Genomic DNA, 23706 nt, shown 5'->3' on the forward strand with positions numbered 1-23706 from the left:
TTTTTTTTTCCAAGAGTGCACAAAGTTAGGAAGAGGCAGAAGAGGGTTCTTATGGGGAGAATTAAGAGGAAGATCAATACAAAAAAAATGGTAGCATGAAATATTGCTCTGAGAAAACTGACCTGGTGGGTCTTAGATCTTTGGAAATGGTTTGTGGAACAGTTTGGGTCTGCAAGCTAGTAGACACTCCCTAGTGATATTAAGAGCAGCTTCATAGGCAGATTTAGTGGGCCTTTGATGGTTGTGAGTTGTGAGCCACCATGTGGTTGCTGGGAATTGAACTCAGGACCTTTGGAAGAGCAGGCAATGCTCTTAACCGCTGAGCCATCTCTCCAGCTCCTAAAGGGCCTTTGAAAGACCAGAATGCTGGCAGGGAGGATGCAGCTATTAAAGTCCGTGCTCATGTAGTTTCACAGGGTAACAAGGGCTCTATCAAGAATTGAAATGGGGAGCCGGGCGATGGTGGCGCACGCCTTTAATCCCAGCACTCGGGAGGCAGAGGCAGGCAGATCTCTGTGAGTTCAAGACCAGCCTGGTCTACAAGAGCTAGTTCCAGGACAGGCTCCAAAGCCACAGAGAAACCCTGTCTCGAAAAACCAAAAAAAAAAAAAAACAAAAGTATTGAAATGGGGGCCATTCGTGTTCATAAACAAACATACAAACATAAACAAACAAATCTTCCTTCTGCCTGTGTCTAGAAGAATTGAGTGAGGCTGAATTTCAAACCAACGGACTAATCTATTTAGCAGCATAGCTTAGCCATGGGATGGTTTCTGTTCATTCCTCCTGACCAGATTATAGTAAGAGCAGGTAATAGAACACAGGGGTGCTGTGCTGGCCAGTTTTATGTCAACGACACAAGCTAGAATCCTCTGGGAGGAGGGACCCTCCGTTGAGAAAATGCCTCCAGAGATCTGGCTGCAGGCAAGCCTGTAGAGCATTTTCTTAATTAGACATTGATGGGGAAAGGACCAGCTCACTGGGTGGTGTCACCCCTGCGCTGGCAGTCCTGGTTCTATAAGAGATCAGAATGAGCAAGTCATGAAGAGTAAGTCAATAAACATCACTCTTCCTTCAGTTGCGCCTCTTGGTCCTGCCTTGTTTGAGTTCCTGCCTTGACTTCCTTCTATGATGAACAGTGATGTGGACGTGTAAGCTAGGTAAACCCTTTCCTTCCCAAGTTGCTCAGTCATGGTGTTTCATCACAGCAGCAAAACCCTAACGTGGATAGACAGCTATTAGAACATGCAGTTTGGTGAAGGAATGTGGGTGCTTAGGAGGCTGAGGACGAGACAGGTATGGACTGGGCGGCTGTAACCATTAAAGGGATTAGTGCTAATAAGGAGAAATAACTGTTTGTGCTGGGACAAATGAATATAACAATTACAAATTATGGTGTCCTTGAAGTTTATATAAAGGTTCCATGAAGAAGCTGATGAAGTAACTATCAATCTGCCGGCGACATGTCAGGGAATGAATGTACTATTAATCTGCCTTGTAAATATTTTTGATTAAACCCATACATCTGTGTTGCTCTCACGTTCGGTCAGTTTCTTTGTGCAGTGGGCAATGCAGATGTTCCTAACTGCTCCAAGTGTTGAGAGGAAGTAGCTGTGGGTGTTCAGCTGTGGATAAATCTGTACGAACCTCCCACTTCCACAGTTCAAGGAGCATCTCCAGAGAGCAGGTAGGAATACTGTAAGAGCTGGAGGAGCAGGAATAAAGCTCCACAATATCGCCTCCTTATACTGCAGGACATGTCGGCACCAACTGCAACTAGGGCGACCTGCACAAAACCTTCCCAAGGTCAGAAAACACTCCAGCAGGCAACACTTGGTGGATTAAGACAATGAGAATAATAATAATAATAATAATAATAATAATAATAATAATAATAATAATAATAATAATAATAATGAGCAGCTGAGAGATGGCTGAGGTTAAGAGCACTGACTGTTCTTCCAGAGGTCCCGAGTTCAATTCCCAACGACCACAAGGTGGCTCACAACCATCAGTAACGAGCTCTGGTGCCCTCTTCTGGCCGGCAGGGACACATGCAGGCAGGGCACTGTATACATAATAAATAAAAAGGAAAGGATAGAAAAGTAGAAGGGCAATATTGGGGATTTTAGTGGGAAGCAGAAAGGGAGGGGGGTAAATATGATCAAGTGAGTACAAAATTGTCACGGACAAATAAAAATATTTAAGTAAATTATATTCAAGGAGAAATGACCATGACTTTCACAGAGAATAAAGTTTATTACAAAACCTATAATGAAGGTAAACAGCATTGGGTGTATAGAGTTGTAATTTAAACCAAAATCATATGGAACAGAAAAGATCCACAAACTAATTTGAACACAATGAGATTTTGTGTGTAGGTGCAAAATCATTATTAATGCTATAATAAAAATATAAATATAATAAAAATGTGTAAATCATTAAAATAAAATCATTATTAGTGCTATAATAAAAATATGTGTAGATCATTAAAATAAAGAGGCACACTAGTAATGATTGAGGAAAGGAAATTGGCCTTCCATTCATATTTATTTAAGGACACTACAAGGTTTACTGGACTATTAGTTAAAAAAAAAATAACAGCTACAATATTTACTCAGAACACTTCCGCTAAGCCACGGTTTCATTTTGAGGGTTCTACTGTGGCCTAAACGGCAGCGATGCTACAAAACACTAAACTCATCCAGTTAGTTCTTATTCATCAACCTAGAAAAGGAAATACCTTAAACATAAATAATTCAGTCTCCAATAGATGCATGGCTGACCCTCTGTTACCAGACACACTGCAGGGGATCGAGTGACCCTGTTATTGCAGTAACTAAGAAACAATGGAAGTAAGGACACAAGACACTCAATTCCTGTCACCTGGGAGGTCCACCATAGCAACGACAGCTAGGAATACTTGCCATCATCTCCAATGGCACCGTGGTTGACACCTCAGTTTCTCCCCATGTTAATCAGACCAGCATTTATTATGGGGTAAAAGACAAAGGATGCTGAGTTGATCGTGTCCTTTATTCTCCCCTTGTGGCTACATTGCTCCTGAACAAGAGGTAAAGAGGAGAAAAGGGGGGTTGGATATAAAACACCTGGAAAATGCCCTCAAGGAAAAAAATCCCTGTAACAGGAAAACGATCTTCCTCGGCACTTGTACCTGACTCCCGGCTAACGCACCAGCTGTCATGTTCCTTCCAGAAAATCACTTTGGGGCTCATGCTCCAGCTATTCATAAATCGAATAGGAAGAGACACTGGCATCTAAGGCCTGTCAAGGACAAAATTCTAAAACAATTCTCAAATACAATTTTCTAAAATGCTACTTAGATTGAAATAGGAATAGAAACCCACAAATTCTCATTACAGAAAAAGCAAGCACACCTTGGTAACCAAGAATGAAAAGTGGAGAAGCACAGTAAGCACGATTTCTCACTGTAAGTGGAAGGAGGGCATTCCCTTAGCGGTGGCCAGGACTTAATAGGGCATTCCCTAAGCGGTGGCCAGGACTTAAGAGGGCATTCCCTAAGTGGTGACCAAGACTTCAACCGTATGTGGGAAGCACATGAGTCACAGAACAGCAGTGCTCCCAGCCATCTGCACGTCTTCAGATTCAGCCATTCACACCCAACCACACTCACTCACTCAGCGTGGGTCTGTGGGCCTCTGACCACCTGCTCACCCTAGACCTGCCGTTTGGACCCCAGTTGCAAGACTAAGTACAGCAGTAACTGATGCACGTGCAGCTGAGTTGGTGTAGTACCCGCAATATCATGCTGTAATCTGGGGTCCTCAAAAAGAAGGACTTGAAGGGAAGTCTTAGGAAAAAAAATGGACCTATCAATAACATCTTGAATTCACACTAGGTAACATGGTCTGATCCTCACGTTATTATTGAGGACACCAAGGAGCCTTTGGCCAGTGTCACAGACTAGGAAACGATGGGGTGAGGGCTGCAGACCCTAAGCCCTGGGGTCACGGTGACATGTGAGACTGTGATGGCTGACTTCTCCAAATTACATCCAGATTCAATGAGTGAAAGGCACTGGTGGGTCCTTCAAGTCCACCTGTGTCCATGAAGCTCCCATTTCCACCCCTCGGATGGATTCGTATTGTCAGACCCGTTCCTGGTATCACAGGAGTCCCTGGGACAGGGAATGATAAAGTTCTCCTTTTTACATTCTTGTTCCAAATTAGTGACTGCCCGAAACTTAATTTCTAAGTGTCTGAAATTGAATCTTTATCTCACTGACATTATGGGATTCAGTTCGTAGAGCTGAGAGGGGAAAAAATACAGAGTTATAAAGCTGATTCGTTTGAACTGCTTTAATTTTAAATGATATAAAAGATGGCAAAACAAAATAATTTTATTGGAACCAGTATATGCTGAGCACTGGACCCATGGTCTTTGAAATCCATCAAACTGTTCCTCAGTAGCAATATAAAACCCAAAACTGGCACAGATAATCTCCCCAGTTGTCCTCTGAGTTACTACTTTATCAAGACATAAGATCTCATGTAGCCCACCTTGGTCTTGAAGTCATCAAGATGACCTTGATGACCTTGAATTTATGAACTTCCTGCTTCTTCCTTCCAAGTGCTGGGATTACAGATATACACAACTATTACTGGTATTTGAGTTATTTTATTCAGGCCTTTTGAGTAATGTAACTCTCCCCTGTGGTTCACAGTTTCTTTATATTCCAAACACTCCCACATATGGGCACATCTAAATGACTGGAAAGGAACACCAGGGTCCAGGTATTCTAAAGTTATCCAAGGAAATTCAGTAATGACTGGAGAACACCGATGCCTCTTGTATACACGCTTGTTTCTAATGAAAACATCTTTGTTTTCCTGCTTAGAAGCAACACTTATTTATTAAGCAACCACATGCCAAGCTGCATCATTCAATATCATTTGTATTTTTTCATTTACGCCATAATACCCTAGGCCAGTGGTTCTCAACCTGTGTGTTGCCATGCCTTAGGGTCGCACAACCCTTTCACGGGGATTGCATATCAGAAATGTACATTATGATTAACAACAGTAGCAAAATTGTTATGAAGTAGCAATGAAAGTAATTTCACGGTTGGGGGGTCAGCACAACTGTGCTAAAGGGTTGTAGCACTAGGAAGGTTGAGAACCACTGCTCTGGGCAGTCAGTACTGCTATTTTGTCTATTTTTGGCATGGGAATCAGTGTTTAAGAAACGCAGCCAATGTTACCGAGCCATAAGCAGCAGAGGACACACATATCCAGTTCTTGACTCCAAACCCTAAACTCTTGACCACATCTTGAATCATTCTGATTTCAACCAGAACAATTTACAAAAGGTGGCCACTTCGTTGCTGCTCAGCTTGTGTCTCTCCCACTTTCCTTTGGGCTGTCTCAGGCTCCCCCGTGCACCCCTTTAGATGACTCCAGCTTTTCTTTCTAGCAACAGGCAGGAACCCAGCCTCCTCCCAGCCCCATCTGCAGACAGTGCAAGCAAAGGTCTGAGGCTGTGCACCCTGGAAAACCCCTGCAGACTGAGAACCCCTCACAAACACACCAGTGAAAATGCTTGGGAAACATGAGGCTTCCCGCACATCCCCAAGCAGCAACTGGACCTGCTAACCCATTCATTGTCACGCTGGGACTGCCATTATTTCCATGTTACACAGAAATAGATGGGCTAGGGTTGTTCAAAGAACTGCAGGACGTTCAGACATGTGTACACAGTAGATTTTGGAAATCTGTTACTGAATTATATTTCAGTTGGGAGTTTAGAGCCCAAAAGTTTTGCTGGCGTATTTCTAGGAGGAAAAAAAATCTTTTATGAAACTCCGTGGGGTTGTTTGAAGTGGCATGGGGCTGTTGAAGTAACATGGCTGATGAGAGGCCTGCTGAGTTCTTCAGGGCCTCCACCAGGGCTTCGGTTGGAAAGGAGCTGAGGTTTCTGCAGACTTCTCTGGCAATATGAATGCTGACCTCTACCAGTTTGGGCTCAGCTGTCTGCCAGACCTGTGTGCCCACCTCCAAGCAGAGTAACCCTGAGCCAGCCCCTCAACTTTACAAGCTGGCTTTCTGAGGTCACTGAAAAGATCAATGAAGTTGATCAAGGAAGGGCAGAGGAGGAGTTGGAGGAGAGTGTGGGGTAGAAATTATGTAAATACAGTACACATGTGTGCACTGCTCAATCATAATAAAGGTTTAAAAGTAAAATAAAAGCCATAAAACAACATTGATGATGCAATGTCTGTGAAAGTGCCTACCACAGGACTCAGTGGAAGGCCCTTAATCAACAGCAGTTTTATTTAATTTTATGTCATTGTAAAGGAGGCGCAGATAAAAAAGCATATTACTAAGAACTAAGGAGATGAAACCCATAAATTTGTGGCCTGAACTTTTCCCACCTTTTAGGAAAACTGTTTGCCTAAGCTATTCTTGTTGTGAAATTAGGGGGTCACCAAATCTTTGACTATGTCCACCAAAACTTCACATTTTAGTAACCAGATACTTATACATTTGGCTAAATAACATATTTCTGCTCTGTGTATTAACATTACATACATACTTGCAGTATAAAAATCTTGAAATTCCCACAAACCAGTCAGTAGGAAAATATAATCAAGACATACATGATTCTGCAGTCTGACTTGAAAAGCACAGTGCTCTCAATGGCAAAGTCAGAAGCCAAGGCTCTATACCAGTGGCCCTCAACCTTCCTAATGTTGTGGAAGAGGTCACAACCCAAAGGTTGAAAACCACTGGGTTAGTTAGACCTTTTGCGGTTTACAATAATGGTGTCAGTGCATAGCTTTAATATCGGCCCTTGAGAAGGTCCGCCAGATTCAAGACAAATACATTATCACTTTCTCCTATTTAAAATATAAAATTTCATTCTCAATATTATTTCTATCTTTTATCTTGGAGCAATAACAATATGGCTAATCATTTGAAAGAACGAGCCAGTGAATACTCACTGAAGAAATCCAAAGGCTAAGAATCAGAATGCATGGCCACTCAACAACAAATCTACAAAAGCCAGCCCCAGATAGGAAGCCCAAACAGGAAGCCCTGATGAGGCTTCCTTTGCATGAAGCTTCTGGGCTAGAGCTGGGCCATCAGCGCTACCCACCGGAAGGCTGGAAGGCTCCTTCTTCCTCTAAAGGAGGCAATAGCCAGCACAGGCCCTGGAGACTATCAGGAAACTCAGGTTACAGCAAACTGCCAGTCATTTCCAGAACACAGCCAAAGCCTCCTTGCACACTGTGGTGGCGTTCCTGGAACTGATTTTTGCTGTTGACATCAGCATTAAACAGCTAAATCAGCTAGGCTGGCATTTCAACCACAGCTAAATAAGCTGTCCAGCTGCACCAAACTTGATGTCACACCCGAGTTCTGTGCCCCTTTCCTCCTGCCCTAAAAGCAACAATTGGCCAACATCTGGGATTCTCCAGGTTCAATGCATTAAGAAAGAAAAAAAAAAAGCACTAAAGTTCTATCATTCTTTACCTTAAACACAAGTATTATTTAAAAGCGCATGTTATAATTTTATAAAGAATTACTACACTCAGGTTGGGGTTGGAGAATCTAGGGTCTTGTTCCGCTCTCAGTCTCCTAGGGCGGAGAGAGAGGAGCGGCCTGGGCTGGGAAAGGCTCTAGTGCAATGGCAGGTGTGTCACTACGCAGGCCAAGTTCAAACGGGTGTGCTGTCTGCCTTCCAGAGCTTGACACCCAGCACCCTCCCCCTGCCTGGTAGCTTTCACCATAGCCATGGCTAAATCATTGCAAATGAGGCTTCAGGAAGTAGAGAAGAAATAGCATCAACGACGTAAGGACTGCAGGCAATTCATGTCGGGGGGGCGGAATATAGCATGACGGGGGAATTGGCTGTGCTAGGCGGCTGCATCATGGCCTTAAAACACCTGGTCTGCTGCTGTCACAGAAGCTAGACAGACGCAAGGGGACACAGTGGAGAAGTTGGATGTATGAGCTAGAATTAAGCAACTCAAAGTTGGGATCCCAAAGAACAGCGTGGGGAAGAGCTCCTGTCTCCCCAGGCAGCAAAGGCTGGGAGGGAGGTGGGGGTGGGGCCCATGATGATGAGGACACTGATGAAGATACAGGGGATGAGGGATGGGGGACTGGACAAACTCCTGGAAAAGGGTGATCTAAGGGTGGCAGGGGAGGGACGAGGCAGCTGGCATGACTGTGCAGTAGTAGCAGGTTAAAGTGACACTTCCCCCTAAATTACCTATTTATAGGGCCTCTGCCCTGCCAATAATTGTGTATCTGCCCTCCCTGCAAAGGACAGAAGGAGGAAATGTTTCAGGATCTCTACAAGCTTTCTGCTGGGGCACATGCCCTGCTTCAGTGAAAAATCCTTCCAGGTGCTACGGGAAGAGAAAAATTCTGGAATTGCTATCTTTCCATTTCCGCTTATAAAGAAATACAAACAGCTAGATTAAATTTATTAACAAGTCAGGCGTGGTGGCTCATGCCTACAATTCCAGCACTTGGGAGGCAGAGGCAAGGTCTGAGGGCAGCTTGGGCTACAGAGTGAGCCTCGGGACAGCCTGGTGAGATGCCGTCTCAAACAACCAGAAGGAAGCATGGTGTAACAGCACATCTATTTGGAGACTACGACGCCCTCCTTAGTTACTCCCGGACGGCATGCTTTGCTGGTAATGCTTCCACGGGTTCTTTTCTGCTAAATTCGTTGAGTAGAACTGCTTCCTCCAGGTACCGACCCACAGAGAGAAAACCAGCTCGGGCCAGAAGATGCACCTACATAGGTTATCCATTTCCTGAGTTGGCCCACTTCCTCCTTCACACATTTCCATCTCTTGACCAATAGGCCTTTTGAAATGAGCAGTGAATTCTTGAAAATATATTTCTGGGCCCAGCGCTGGTAATCTAGACACATTATGAGACCTTGCCGCCTTTAACGTTTCTGCAGTGACACAAAAGAAAAACTTATTTTTATTCTGACCTCTTGAGACAAGGCTTCTCTGTGCAGCTCTGGCTGTCCTGGAGCACCCTCTGTAGACCAGGCTGGTGAGCAAGACACGTGCTTTGAGAAAACAAATGTTATCTGAGAGAGAAAAGTTCATGTTTCCTAACTACACCACACTGAAAATTATGGCAGTCTTCAGAAGGAAATCAAAGGTTTTTGTTTGATTGAGATGGGGCTTCTCTATGTAGCTCCAGCTGTCCTGGAACCCGTTCTATAGACCAGGCTGGCCTCAAACTCAGAGAGATCTGCTTGCCTCTGACTCCCCTGTACTGGGATTAAAGGCGTGGGCCACCACCACCTGACAGAAATCAAGATTTTTTTTTTTAACCTTCCACACTTTAAATCAGACTGAATTGAGGTTACTGAGTTTCTCCATTCTACGTATTAACTTGAACACAATTCTGAGTGTTTCATAACTATTAAAATTTGATCTTTTCTAAGACATGCAATTGATTACTGGGTTAAACAAAGCAGGCATGGGAAGCTGCGAGAGAAACACAAGTACTATGATTCTTCGGTGCCGACCATTATAAAATACAATCTAAAGGTAAAATCAAATCAGTTCTTACCTGAGTACAAAAGCTTTATTCACCAGCGATGAGTGATAGCACAAAAACAAATAATAAGGTCTCCTTAAACGTTTATTTTTGTCAGAAGAGCTGACAATATTCTATTGAGAGTTTGGTCTATTGTTTTACTAAGCATGTCCCCCTTGAAAAACCCACTCAAAACATCTTGTTCCTTGAGGTAAAGAACTTAAAAAAAAATCCTGATTTTTTTAAAGAAAAAAAATTATTAAATTCCTTTAGCTTGATAAATAGAAATAATCTTTTCTTGTTCTATACTGATGAACATATATGCATTTTATACAGCATTGCTTATTGGCCAGCCGCAGGTGAGAATCGCCCACGCCACGCTGTCCCATCACAGACGGGCAGGGCCAACAGTGCCACGTTCAGACAGGCTTTAAAAGAATGGTTAGCAATACTCTTCCGGCAAAACAACCAAGGTTTTGGAATGGCAAAAGCAAAAGAAGTTTAGGCATCAAAGCAGCTCCGGGAGGAATCAGTCTGAGTCTTCGTCGTCAAGGTAGTCCTCGGCGTTGCTTGACGTTCGCACCCCATCTAAAGAGAAGGCAGGAAGGAGGCAAACAAATTACAGATGGTTCAGAATGTTCTTCACTTTCAGTGCTTTGGACAATTCAAAACTTGATCTTCGCCCATGACCCAAGGATTATGGGGTTCCTGAGACCCTTTCCACCATTGTTTTTCAGTCTATGAAGCTGCTGCAGAGGCTGCCATGTCCTTTGATGGAATCAGGCACCTGGTGGGGGGACCAATTGTCTGATTCCAGCACAAAGCAACCAGCCTCGTGCACTATGGCCAACATGGATCACACTGGCAGCCACACCACATGGGGCCTCAGTAGTCCACAGTCTGTGCCTTGCCTGAACGCAGAAGCCAGAAAGAGGGAAAAATGAAAGCAAATGAGGAAGAAAGGAAAGCAAAACCACAGAGGCCTGAATTTGATTTCAGAAAAATTAAGTATACAAAGAAGCAAGAGACTGGAATTAAAAAAGAAGACGAAGACGAAGACGAAGACGAGGAAGAAGAAGAAGAAGAAGAAGAAGAAGAAGAAGAAGAAGAAGAAGAAGAAGAAGAAGAAGAAGAAGAAGAAGAAGAAGAAGAAGAAGAAAGAAGAAAAGAAAAAGAAAAAAATCAATAAAAGAGCTGGAGCCCATCTAACGCTAAAGCAATCTCAAACGGGTCAAAAGGAAGACAAGTAATCTAATGCTGTCTTGTCAAATTCTTACACTAACAGAGTTCCTGAGAGGGAAAAGAAAACTCAAAACCACACATTCAGTTAGAGTTTAATTGCTGCAGGGCAGCAAGGCATCCAGATCACACACTCTCACTAGCCAGGTTACACTGGCAATATGACTTGCTCCGAGTCTGGAGAGGGTAAGGAAGGACGGGCATCGAACCTTACCAAGTTAGAACGATAGCTGGTTGTCAGGACCAAGCTCAAGGGACAGAATGAGAACCTTCAGTGCCTACAAAACCTTACACCTCAGTGAAATCTCTCTGAAGATACTAGTATAGCAACAGGAAGTCAGTGTCAGAGAAGGAGAAAGGCCACAGCCCTCCCTTCTGACCCACCTAGACACCAAGGACCAGGAGGTTGACCTCAAGCAAAAGCTGCCCACCCAACAACGAATATGCTTTCTAGTTTCTGTTCCACACAGATGCTAATATGGCTTCCCCCAAATCTGTATTTAGGCACCACCAGCTAAGGTGACAAACACTTTGTCATTCCCTCTAGAGCCCACATAAATACACAAATGTCTTTAAAGAAACACCAGTTTAACTCATGGTTAAAACACCAAACTCCAGGCTGGTTTTCACTGTGTGTGAACTGAAAGGGAAGACAATACAAAAGGGGAGACAGGTTTGTGGGCAGGCTTATGATGGGACTTGGCAATGGGCAAGGAGGATGGTTTAGGAGGTTCTCTTAAGCCCTGAATTCAGAGAGGAAGGATGCTGACAATTTCTGATGGGCAAGGCTAAGGAGTGCCTCTGTTGATACTTCTGTTAGGAGCCGGGTATGGTACAGAGTAATGTACCACAATGCCGCTTCTCAGGGTGATGGACACCCGAAGGAGGGATTAGTTTCCACTAATGGGAATAAGTGGAGGTGGCGCACGCCTTTAATCCCAGCATTTGGGAGGCAGAGGCAGGTGGAACTCTGTCAATCTGGGGCCAGCCCAGTCTACTGAGAGAGGTTCAGGACAGCCAAGACTAAGAGAAACCCTGTCTCGAAAAATACAAACAAAAAGAATTTACACCTCATCTTTAAACTTTAAAAACTATCTACAAACTGTGAACAGATTTCAAGATCTTTGGCAATGACGGGAGTGATTTCAATCACAGTTTATTGCTTCCTTCATTAAATCTAAAGCATAGTGCAAACGTGGGTGGTGAAATGGAATTTCTGCTACACCTGCCTTCAGCCACTCACAGCAGCCACGCACAACAGCCACGCACGATGTGCGGGTGGAAAGCACATCCATTAGCAAAGAACAAAAGAAACACACCATGAAAGACCCTGTCTTCAAAATTGTTTACTTGACACTATTATTCTACTTTAGATCTGATTGAGAGCAATAATATACATTCAAAATTCACAATCATTTATCAAGGGGGAATAATAAAATCATCTGGAGGGCTGGAGAGGTGGCTCAGCAGTTAAGAGCATTGCCTGCTCTTCCAGAGGCCCTGATTTCAATTCCCAGCACTCACATGGCGGCTCACAGCCATCTGTAATAGAATCCGATGCCATCTTCGGGTGTGCAGTCATACATACAGATGAAACTCCCATATACATTGTAGTCATTGGAATGTAATTGGCCCCATAATCTCATAGGGAGTGGCACTATTAGGAGGTGTGGCTTTGTTGGAATTGTCACTGTGGGGGTTAGGCTTTGAGGTAGGTTTTCTATGCTCAGGATATTGCCCAGTGTCTCAGTCATCTTCCTGTTGCTTGCAAGATGTAGGACTCTCAGCTACTCCTCCAGTACCACGTCTGCCTGCATGCCACCATGCTCCTAACCATGATAATAATGGACTGAATTATTCTGAAACTGTAAGTGAGGCCCCTCAATGAAATGTCTTCCTTGTAACAGTTGTCTTGGTCGTGGTGTGTCTTCACAGCAATAGAAATCCTAACTAAGACATACATAAAATATATAAATCTTTTTAAATTTTTTTTTAATTTTTAAGATTTATTTACTTTATGTATATGGTGCTCTTTCTGAATGTTTACCTACATGCTAGAAGATGGCATTAGATCCCATTATAAGATGACTGTGACCCACATGTGATTGCTGAGAATTGAACTCGGCATCTTTGGAAGAATTGCCAATGCTCTTAACTGTTGATCCATCTCTCCAGCCCCATAAACAAACAAACAAACCCTTTTGCAATAGAAAAATGCTAAGTCTCGGTCATAAGCACAACAAGAGAGTGACTTAAAACAAATACCTGTTCCCTGCTTCTTTTTCAGGAGTGAGGCACAGGCAGCATTGGTGGCCATGTCCAAGGCCAGCTTCTTCTCATTGTTTCTCAAGTCTGTCCTTGCACCTTCCCAACACAAGACAAGGTAATCAAAATCATGTATCTCTGAAGATTGGAACGAGGCAGCCAATCCTCTATGACAAAGCTACCCAGAGAACAATTCTGCCCAGAATTAATGTGATTGGCATGTTTCATCAGCGAGCCTGCTGTTCCATGAAAGCTTCCCTTCCCTTCCAGGCTCCAAGGGATTGCACATAGACTTTCCAATGAGGCCATACCAAGTCCTGGGTAAATCCTAAAACGTAGCCATAACCATTGCCCCACGGGTCATGTGGACCCCAGCAGGAGGCTTTGGGGTTTCCATCCAGCACACCCTTTGCCCCTACTTCAGTTCAGGAGGACCTTTAGAAAACTCCACTGGGTTGAATGTCAGGGGGTTAATATTTTATATCTGCAGGGGCATTCATATGCAAATCAGCAGAATGGCAAAACAATAAAGCTCATAGGCAATTCATTGTTCCCCAATTCATTGTCCCTGTAAGCCCTCTTCCATTCATTTCTTTCCCCGTCTTTGTGCTGAAAATTACATCAGAATCCATGGAGACATTTGCATTGTTGAAGAACGAAAAATACAGAAGTGTACTCAACAGTGCTGACTTACTCCCGCTGAACTAAGCTCTTCATAGGTGACTACTCTCACAGAGGGCCCGAGCTATCCCTTTGTTTGCCAGTGATCTGCACGAACAGGCTCATGTGCACAAAGCTAATTCCATATATTTACTTTGTATGTACGTGTGTGCGCACCTGCACATGGAAGCCCAGAGCTGGTGTTCTCCTTCCCCCATATAGGTCCCAGGGATTGAACTCAAGTCCTCAGCTGGTGGCAGGAACTTTCCAGCTCAGCCACCTCATCAGCCTTAGAACTCCATTTGGAACGTAACAGTATTCTAATAACGGTAGGTTTTTCTTGGAGCGTGCACAAGCTCGATGCATCTGGACATTTATAGGTATTGCATTTTCTAGGTATTCCAAAACTTATGTCATCATCGCAGCTTTATGGGGTGCTTACACACATCATTAGAAATGGGCTAGTCCAGGTGTGAGAATTAGCCTGTAAGGGCTAGAGTTCATGGGCCAAGCAGTTCTTAAATGAATACAGTTTGTGTGTTGTTATTTCGGGCATGAGCTAGCCAAGCGGCCGGGGTGTTAGGGACGCAACCCCGCCGCCGCTCCGTATTTCAACACCCATAAATTCCACAATACTGCCCCCAAAGATTCCTCGAGATAGCATCTGTAACTTGTGGCTTGGAGAAAGGTTCCACAGTGTTGCCCTCTGGACCAAGCCCCTGAGCAACACACCTGGCCAACCCTCTGGAAGAGCGGTTAATATTCATAGGACAAGCGAATAGATGGGCATGCAGTCCCTGAGTAAGCTGTTTGCTCTGAGTCGCACAGAAGCAGGAGCTGGGACCACAGCATCCCTCCTTCTCAGCACTGCTCAGCGTGGCCAGAGGCAGCTAGGCACAGCATCATTTCTACTGTATTCAGGCTCTCAAAGCAAGCGGGAGCCTCACCAGCTTTATTCCAACTTTCCCAGGATATGACGTCCTAAAAACTCTCCCTCCTAAAATCCTTTAGTCCTACAGATATGCACACCAAGTTCCTTCTAAAAGTAATACATTTGTACTTGTAAATTTATCGAGGTCTAAATTCACAGTAAAATATACCATAAATGTACCCCCAATAATTTACTGTTGATGTATGATAGACAGAATAGAGGTTAAAACTCCAGCTTCAATGGATGGAGACTTAGTCTTCCTACTATTTCAAATGGCCTGTTTCATTAGGAACTACTTTTCAAGGCAGAGAAAGATCAGGTAAATTCAACAAAAACTTTACCCTTTGCCAGTAGCAACTGGACAATGTCTGCATAACCCTTCCAGGCAGCCGCGTGCAGAGCTGTGTCTCCCAGCTTGTTCTATGGTGAAAGAGAGAGAAAACAGTGTTATAAAAACACAAAGTGGACTGCATGAAGACAGTGATGTGTTTGATCCATGTGGCTCTAAACTAAGAGAAAAGCTCCAGAATCACATGGAATTCCAAGGGAAAGGGGAACGAGCAATGAGAAGAGCTGCTCTGGCAGGGACGGAGGAGCAATCTAATACAGCAGAGTAGGCTGAGGCACAGGCTCCTCAGAGGGAGGCCTCCTTGGCAGGAAATGAACAGAGACCCAGAAACAGTCAGGAACTGAAGACTCCTAAAGGCACTAGGGAAGAATGAGTCATAGAGAGAAAACAGGAGTGGCCAAATGGGTTTATACAACATCGTTAGAACCCCTGGACCAGTTACTGGCAGATGTCCCACTAGCAGCAATAGAATCACCAGAGTTCCCCAGCTCGTGCACGACGCCACGAGTGAAGGTGACAAGAGACATTCGGATGCAAACCTGTCAACTGAATAGTAAGGTCCTTCACTCCGCTCCTTTTACCCACCTCACTGCCCAGGGAGTAGAGTGAAGGGTGGTGACTTCAGCCAGGAGGGTGCCATCACCTCTGCACAAAGAGTACGACCCCACAGCAGGGGGAAGGTGTGGGATTTGTGTTCGCATACTCAACGATACAGGAGAGGTCTCATCATGTCTCCCTATGGAAAAGTCCATCCAGGACCACCCACACCAAGTACACACACCTTCCAATCACACAGATAACCAAGACACTGGGTATTTAAAAACAGCTTTAGAGTTTGAGTAGAGGCCAACTTAAACAAAATAAAAGCCTTGTGGGGGAAAAAGCACAGTAAATAGCAGAGGACATTTTTAAAAACAACAATTACTATATCAGCCATATAAGATGGTATTACAATCAAACAAGAAAAAGATGCCATTAAAAGTAAGAGTGACAGAGGCTTGTGGTCAACAAACTCCTTCAATGATCCCTATAATACCTGCTTTCCCTTGTCCAACAAAAGATCCCACATACAACCCTCTTGTCCTCGAGTGTGGGTGAAGCCGGAGGATAGAAAGGTCATCACTCCTCTGGGCTGGGGCATAGCAGTGCATGCCTTTAATCCTAGCACCCAGAAGACAGAGATAGGTGGATCTCTGTGAGTTCAAGTATATCCTGGTCTACACAGCAAGTTTAAGACAAGTCTTGGGAACATAGTAATATTTTGTATTAAAAAATAAAAAGCCCATCACTTTGTAGATATTAGGTTCACTGAAAAGGAGATTATTCTGGGTAGGCCACATCTAGTCAGGCAGGCTTTTTAAAACAAAGGTTAAATGGCAGAGCAAACACCACCTACTAGTCATGAGGAGGACATCAAACAGCCATTTTGTGACCTCTTGATAGAAGGGAGGGACTTCTAAAAGCTGAGGGCATCAGTACTAAAGGGGCAAAAAGCTTAAATCTCAGCATTGCAGTGATCTTAGAAGAGATCCTGAATCATTGCAGTGAGCTTAGAAGGGAACCGCCAGCTTCCCAAGAACCCAGTTACAATGGAACCTGGGCTTTACAGTGTGAGATTCTGAATCTTGTGTTATCACGTTCAGAATTCCAACCCACCCAATACACGTTGCTAATCCTCAGATAATTTGCTATATAGCAATAGAAAATTAATATAGAACTTTGGGGAATCAAAAAAAAAATCAAAATCAAGGTGGGGCTGCAGAGATGGCTCTGTAGTTAAGAGCACTCACTGGCTGCTTTTCCAGAGGACTCAGGTTCAATTCCCAGCAAACAATGGATGCTCTCAATTGTCTACAACTCCAATTCCTGGGGAATCTGTCGCCCTCTTCTGATCTCTGTTGGTACTACATGCATGTGGTACACAGGCAAACAAGAAAACATACATATAAAAATAAACATTTTCTAAAAAAAAAATTTAAAAAGGGAAATCATTTTTTAAAAAATAAAGGTGAAGGAATCTCTGACAAAAAATAAAATTTAAGGTTCAATCTGAAGAATCAAAAGAGTAAAGAAAATAAATGCAGGAAAGGAAACAAGGTAATTTCTTAGGCTAAAAGCCCTCAGTGCAGTCACTAGGGGAAGGCAACACTAAGGCACATCCTTATAAGTTTTCGGAACACCAAAGACAAAGACTCAGGGAGAAAAAGAGGTCCCAGAAGAAGACTGCAGCCTGCCAGGGTCAGAAGTGGTGGGAGTTTGTCTCCCCAGGCTCATGTTTGGGAGTCTGGAGAAGAGCAGAGCCTTTAGAAGAGGGGTCCTGGCTCTAGTTCCCTGCCATGCTGCTATCCAGAGGGAGGCAGTGGAGTCTTGGGGAGAGGGGCAAGTGGGAAAGCTTCATGCCCTGGGGTTTGTCTTAATGGGCGGTGAGACTGTTCACTAAGGACCCTCACCAGCCATTCAGCCTGTGCCATCATGTCCTTGATTACCTTGGGGCCAGCCCAAGAGCATTGGGGCCAACCGATCATGGAATGGCACTTCCCAAACTCAGACGGAAGGAAACCTTCTCCCTCTGTAAGTCGACTATCTCTAGCATGTGTTGTAGTACCAGAAAACTGGACACAAGGACCGAGGCTGTAGCTCTCTGATGCACACCTGAACGGTGCGAGGACTTGGCTTCAGATCCCAGTACCAACAACACAAAACGCAGTCATACAACAACACTCCGTGTGTTTGTAGTGTTCAACTAAACTGCTGTATACAAGCACAAGCTGTACTGTGTCAGAGAGAAAGAGGTGGGTGTGCTAAATGCGTTCCCCACGGTAAGCAGCCTCACCTGCTGGTTCAGCTCCACATTCGGCTGAGTAAACAGAACCTCCACTATGTCTGCAATTCAAACGGAAAAGAAAGTTTATTAAGACAGAAACAGCAAACTTTGTAAAAGCACATATCACAATAGCAAAAGGCAAGACTTACTAGGAGAATGTTCTAGAAACGTCTTACAAGTTTCTCAAATTTTATATTACAGAAAAAAACCTAAAAGGTACCTCACAAAAGAGAACTTTTAGATCTGAAGATGCAGCTCAGTTGGCAAAAAAGAGTGGGCAGTGGGGTTTGGGCTGCACTGAAGCACACAGAACTCAACCTGCCATTATTACTGATGGCAAAAGAACTGCAGACTTAAGTCATCGTGGAACTTCTAAATTTTGCATTAAACTTAAAATGTAGGGCCCAAAGCATAGCTAGGGAAAGCTACAGGAGTCAACAATGCCTTCCCTGTGTGGCATGTGACCGTGGGTTTGTTATCTTGTCACTGGTGTTTTCTGGTACATTCTGAAGCCTGAGAGAAGAAAGGAAGTTCCCAGCCTTCCAAGAGGTCTGCACAGTGAGGCTCTCCAGCCACATCCCACCCACTGCTCCACAATTTCCAGAAACACAGCTTTTGGCAGATGCTCGGGAGGATTTGAAGCACTGTCTTTATCATTTTAAGAAAGCATGCTCCCTTAGGTGAAGGCAATTTTGAACAGCACAGAAATGTGTAACTAGCGAGATGCAGTACCTTTGTGGCCCCCGTGGCAGGCCCAGTACAGGGCTGTGCTTCCAGCTTTGTCCAGGCCGTTCACACCCACTCGGTTGTCCAAGCACTCCCTCAACCAGCTCACGTTGCCTGAAAGAATGTTGTTACACTTATAAAAAGCACAAGAAAAGGCTTTTATTCTTTGTCTTGCTTTTAAATCAATTTTGTCCATTGTAAGCGCCCATTTGTGATGGATTAATCAGCAAATTCTAAAACAAGACTGCCCGCTAATGCACTTATTATGGTGCATTTGCACCCTTGATGGACAACAGGAACATCCATTTTTAATAGGACAAGTTGTAAAAATGGGTCTAAAGATATTTCAGCTTCAGAGGAAAAACAAAGACGTGTTGTTTTAATCTCTGTTTAATTCTGAAAGGCAGGGTGTAACACAAACTCTAACTATAAACAGAAACTCTTCCTATTCATATTTAAAGACATTTTAACTTTAGGGAGAAAAAATATATTATCTTAAGTAAGCTGCTCTAAACAACTGTCCTGTGCTAATGCACAGCTATTAATTTAAAATCTTCAGTATCTCATTTACAAAAAAAAGCTGTTTTTTTTTTTAATGTCATTTTAGTTAGTCTTAGCCCTTCCTTGGCTCCTGCAGATATGGGACAGAATCAAATACCTTGCTGAGGCTGCAATCGCACTACCTATCATTCAAAGGAGGACTAAGAGATCCACCATGGTGTTTGGGGCCAGAGAAATTCCCTGTTGTGGGGCTTGCCTCAGGCACCGTAGGATGTTTAGCAACAGCCTGGGCCTCTACCTGAAGAAAGACTTGTGAGAGAAGAATGCCTTGTCACATTGCCATGTGACAATCAAAATGTCCCCTCATATTACCAGTGAGTGTCCCAAGACAACAACCATCTCCCACATCAACACTCTGCTAAGTGCTAAGTCCCAGGACACCACTGCCCTCCTGCCCTCCACAACTCAGAACACTACACTTGAATGACCTATTACACCCATCTGCCCCATGGGCCTCTGACCTTCCTTCTACCTGCCTAGTCCTACTTTGAGCACAGTGTAGGGAAGTGCTCAAGAAAAGTGTATTACCTAGCATTTTAAAACAAAAACCACTCTTACCCTTCTAGAGTGACAGAAGTCAGCACAGAGGCTGCTTCTAGGGAAAGCAGGGTTTTAAGTAGGGTGCTGCATTGATGGAACATTCTTAGATGACAGAAATGTTCTAGATCTTGATCTGGGCGTTGGTGCTCTGGGTATATATATATTCTTTTTTATTTTATTTATTTATTAATTAATTAATTAAAGATTTCTGTCTCTTCCCCACCGCCACCTCCCCTTTCCCTCCCCCTCCCCCAGTCAAGTCCCCCCTCCCTCGTCAGCCCAAAGAGCAATCAGGGTTCCCTGCCCTGTGGGAAGTCCAAGGACCACCCACCTCCTCAACCATATAATTAAAACCTAGGCATTTTGCTATAATATCAACTTGCCAGGCAAGATGTGCCTAAATCTGCAATAGTGGCATGACTTTTATGGGGGGATAATCTATGTCTTTGATTCTATCTGAGACCTGTTAAATAGGAGGGAATTCATGCCTGGTACTGTAACCCCTTTTGATGCCCATGGCTGGGAAAGTCACCGGCCATAGTGGTGCCTCCTAAATACGCATGTTTATACTCAGAGATCAGTGCTGCTCTCAACCTTGGCCAAGAAGCTTTGTTTCTGCAATGGCAGCAGTTAATGTAGAGACTCATAACCAGTCAAAGGGCTGGGAAAAGCGAGTGTTGAGTGTTCAGCCCTAAATAAGATGTCTGCTCCACCTCTTCATCCATGGCTCGGGAAACATTGCAGAATACAGAAACAGAAAGAATGGAAGAGCCAGGGGATGGAGAAGAGCACCAGGAAACACTGTCTCCTGGACCTGACATGGCGTCTACTCCCGAGGACTCACTACACACACGAGGTCAACCTCTGGACCTGACATGGCTGCTGCTCCCATGGACTCACTAAAGGCACAAGGTCACACTGATCAAAATGCCCATTTGAATGGGAGAGGGGTTCATGAGGCACCTTTCCCAGGTGAGAAGCTAATGGAAACTGATGGCTGATGGAGGAAGAAAAGCCATTTCTCTTGGGGCTGAGACCATTGGTGGCTGCCTGTACCCCAGTGGATGGTCCCACAGTCATGTGCAGCACAAGGACAATAACTGGAGTCGGGGTTGTTTATTTTAAAAAGAGAACATGCAGTTGGGAGGGGGCATGTTATAGGGAAGAGGGAGTTGGAGGTGGGAGAATTATCGAAATACTTGTATACATATATGAGATTCTCAAATAACAAGAAACTTTGTTAATGAAACCTATGCATTTTAATATACCATATCTTCTATCAAAAAAGAAAAAGAGAAACAAACCTACCTCTTTTTGCAGCCTCGTGCAATGGATTGTCAATGGATTCTGCCTGCTCAGCCACTAGACAGAAAACAAAAATGCAAGCCCACCATTGAAGTCACTCAGTGATTGACAGGAGTTGGTCATGCCCCCTGGGCACCCAGCTTCATGGCCAGAGCCTCGAATACAACAGCTTAATGAATTACTTACTTAGTGTAGATTAGAAGGAACAGAAAATAACTGACAGTACCTCCTTTAAAGGGGGCTGGATTTTGTGTTAAATGAAACAAAGCCAAGCAAGAAGGCAGTGGCGCAGCGATTAGCTGCAAGCATAAACGACAGTAAGTGCAGCCATTAACGGAAACAGAAACAAACCCAAACAAATACCCGAGCCAAACATCAAGTTTACTCAACTATTTAATAAAGAAACAGCCATAAAGGTCTCAGCATTCTGTGGACCACTTTTGTCTTGAGGATACCTGATAAGAGCTCTGAGTCCCCTCTAGGGACAGCAGCAGTGACTGCCAGCGACACTGTACGTACGGTCTAGGGACAGAGCTGTCTATTCCCTGTCGGCCACCGTGGCCCTAGAGCGAGCAGGAGTGCCTGGAGGAAGACTGCCGCTCCAGTGCCACCTCAGGCCCAAGCCTGCCGTCCTAAGGGAGCTGGGGTAGGACGTTCTTTACAGGACTTTATGTCAGTACTTTCCGTAGTGTACATGGCCAAGGCTGGAAGTGCAGCATGGTGGAAGATTATGTAGGGGACTTCCGAGGAACCTGAACAAGGAGCCTGGGCTGTGCAGGCTCCTGATCTTGACCTCGCCATAGCCTCCATGCCTCTGAGGGCATGCTCTGACATTTGCAGTCCATTGGCAGTGCTGAGAAGCAGTGCCATGCTCGCTCTACCACTAGTCTAAGGAGTCATGGACCACTAAAGCCTAAAAACCTCCTACAAGTGATCTAAACCCAGCAGCCCCACTACACGGATATGGAATCGAATCCAGAGGGATCACTCAGGGGGGTCATTAGTACTGCACCCTGTTACTAACCAGAAGAAAAAGACTAAAATCAGGGACCCTAGTTTACTAATTCTGTGCCTTTTTAATTTTACTCTGCTAGTTTCTACTTACATGGTTTTTTTTGGTTTTTTGTTTGTTTGTTTGTTTGTTTTGCCTATTTTGCCCAACTACAAGTACTAATAGTTTTACGTAGGAGCCACATCTTAATAAGCTCCTCAAGCAGCTCTGACTAGCACTTAAGAGTACAACTGGTCTACCTCCTAGTTAACAAAGTGGGACTTCTTCACCATGAGCTAGAGCAGTGGTTTTTAACCTTCCTAATGCTGTGATCTCTTAATACAGTTCCTCATGTTGTAGTGACCACCAACCATAAAATTATTTTTGTTGCTACTTCATAACTGTATTTTGCTACTGTTGTGAATCATAACGTAAATATCTGATATGCAAGATATTTGATATGTAACCCCTGAAAAAGGGCCATTTGATTCCCAAAGGCCATGCAACCCATGCAACCCATGGGTTAAGAACTGTGGAATTAGAGGAACAATCTCTGATCTAGAGTATAAAAGCATTTAAAAAAAAAAAGTATTAGGAACAAAATCCACAGTGTTTCCCTGGAAATTTTGTGGGTTTTCATGTTACAGTGAATTCTCATAAGCAATGAATTGGGCCCCTGCATACCTGGTAGGCATGGCCATCCTATAAACAGGAGGCTCACAGTGCAGCTGGTACTCACCATAGTTGCTTGGGATCAGTCCTGTTCGGCCTTTGCATGTCCCTTTCCACCAGCTGGTATCACTCTGCCAAGAAAGAGGGGGAGTCAGCATGTAATTGTGGCTGAAACTATTTGGGTCCCCAAGTCCTCATTTGGGTCCTCATTGAATGGCATCCTCAAACCCTTTCCATCTGGGTCCATGTCCCTTATTACAAACCTAAGTACAGCAGCACACCCCACTCACATCAGGTATACATCATACGTCTTCAATCAGACAAACCAGAGTATGTGAGAAAAGGGGAAGAAGGTGTTAGTTTAGACTACAGCTAAAGGGTTTAGATGGCCAGACTTTAACATCCTTCCTATGATATGCTTTTATGGTTCGCCACATTTTCTAAATTTTCTTCTTGTTTTAGCTTCACTTTTGCATAACTTTTATCCTAGAGAAGTTCATACCTACATAGCAGCAGAGAGAACAATGTGGTAACAGTTCCTAAGTGTGAGGCTCACTGCTGTGGCCAATACTACCCACCATCCATCATGCTTTCCACTGGGATTACCAGGGTTAGTGATAAATAGTGTATTTTTTACTCTACAGAATCAGAACATGTATTTGAAAGATAGATACTTTTTCAAAGGTAACTGTGACACCATTACCACAGTTTCAAACTTTTCCTCAATGATTCCTTAACGTCATCAAATAACTAAGTCAAAACTCAAAATTCCCAATGGTCCACAGCTTGAGATTTCAAATACAGACCACAGAGTACAACCAATTTCCCTTTTACATCACCCTTAATTTACAGGTGCCTCTGCCATTCTTCTCTTTGTTAGTTTTTTGTTGTTATTGTTGTCTATTCGCTTTCAAGAATATACATATATTTGAAAAACGATTAATTTCTTCTGTAGACACTGAAACAGTCTGGATTTGGCCTGTTGTAAACGTATGCTATTGTCAAACACATACCTCTTTTCCATGCATTGTCCCCAAGCTGCTATTGAGTTCTAAAAGCTCAGGCAGACTCTGGCGCACATTTTTGGGA

At 43.9% G+C, this 23706-nt stretch overlaps 1 protein-coding gene across 1 annotated transcript in view; it reads right to left on the reverse strand.

The window, feature by feature from the left end:
- Nucleotides 1-9641: 9641 nt before the first annotated feature.
- Ostf1 (osteoclast stimulating factor 1) overlaps nucleotides 9642-23706 on the reverse strand; it is a 52289-nt gene continuing 38224 nt past the window's right edge. Inside the window, exons 5-11 of the mRNA XM_050160261.1 lie at nucleotides 22685-22748; nucleotides 20958-21011; nucleotides 18555-18662; nucleotides 17832-17881; nucleotides 14991-15069; nucleotides 13059-13157; nucleotides 9642-10142 (exon numbers count right to left, since the gene is read on the reverse strand). Of these exons, the coding sequence (XP_050016218.1) occupies nucleotides 10084-10142; nucleotides 13059-13157; nucleotides 14991-15069; nucleotides 17832-17881; nucleotides 18555-18662; nucleotides 20958-21011; nucleotides 22685-22748 (513 nt within the window). The 3' untranslated portion in view covers nucleotides 9642-10083. The remainder of the gene's footprint in view (nucleotides 10143-13058; nucleotides 13158-14990; nucleotides 15070-17831; nucleotides 17882-18554; nucleotides 18663-20957; nucleotides 21012-22684; nucleotides 22749-23706) is intronic.

The sequence above is a fragment of the Alexandromys fortis genome, unplaced genomic scaffold (assembly GCF_014885135.2).
Source record: "Alexandromys fortis isolate MF-2015 unplaced genomic scaffold, M_Fortis_MF-2015_v1.1 scaffold_10, whole genome shotgun sequence".
NCBI classification, from domain to species: Eukaryota; Metazoa; Chordata; class Mammalia; order Rodentia; family Cricetidae; genus Alexandromys; species Alexandromys fortis.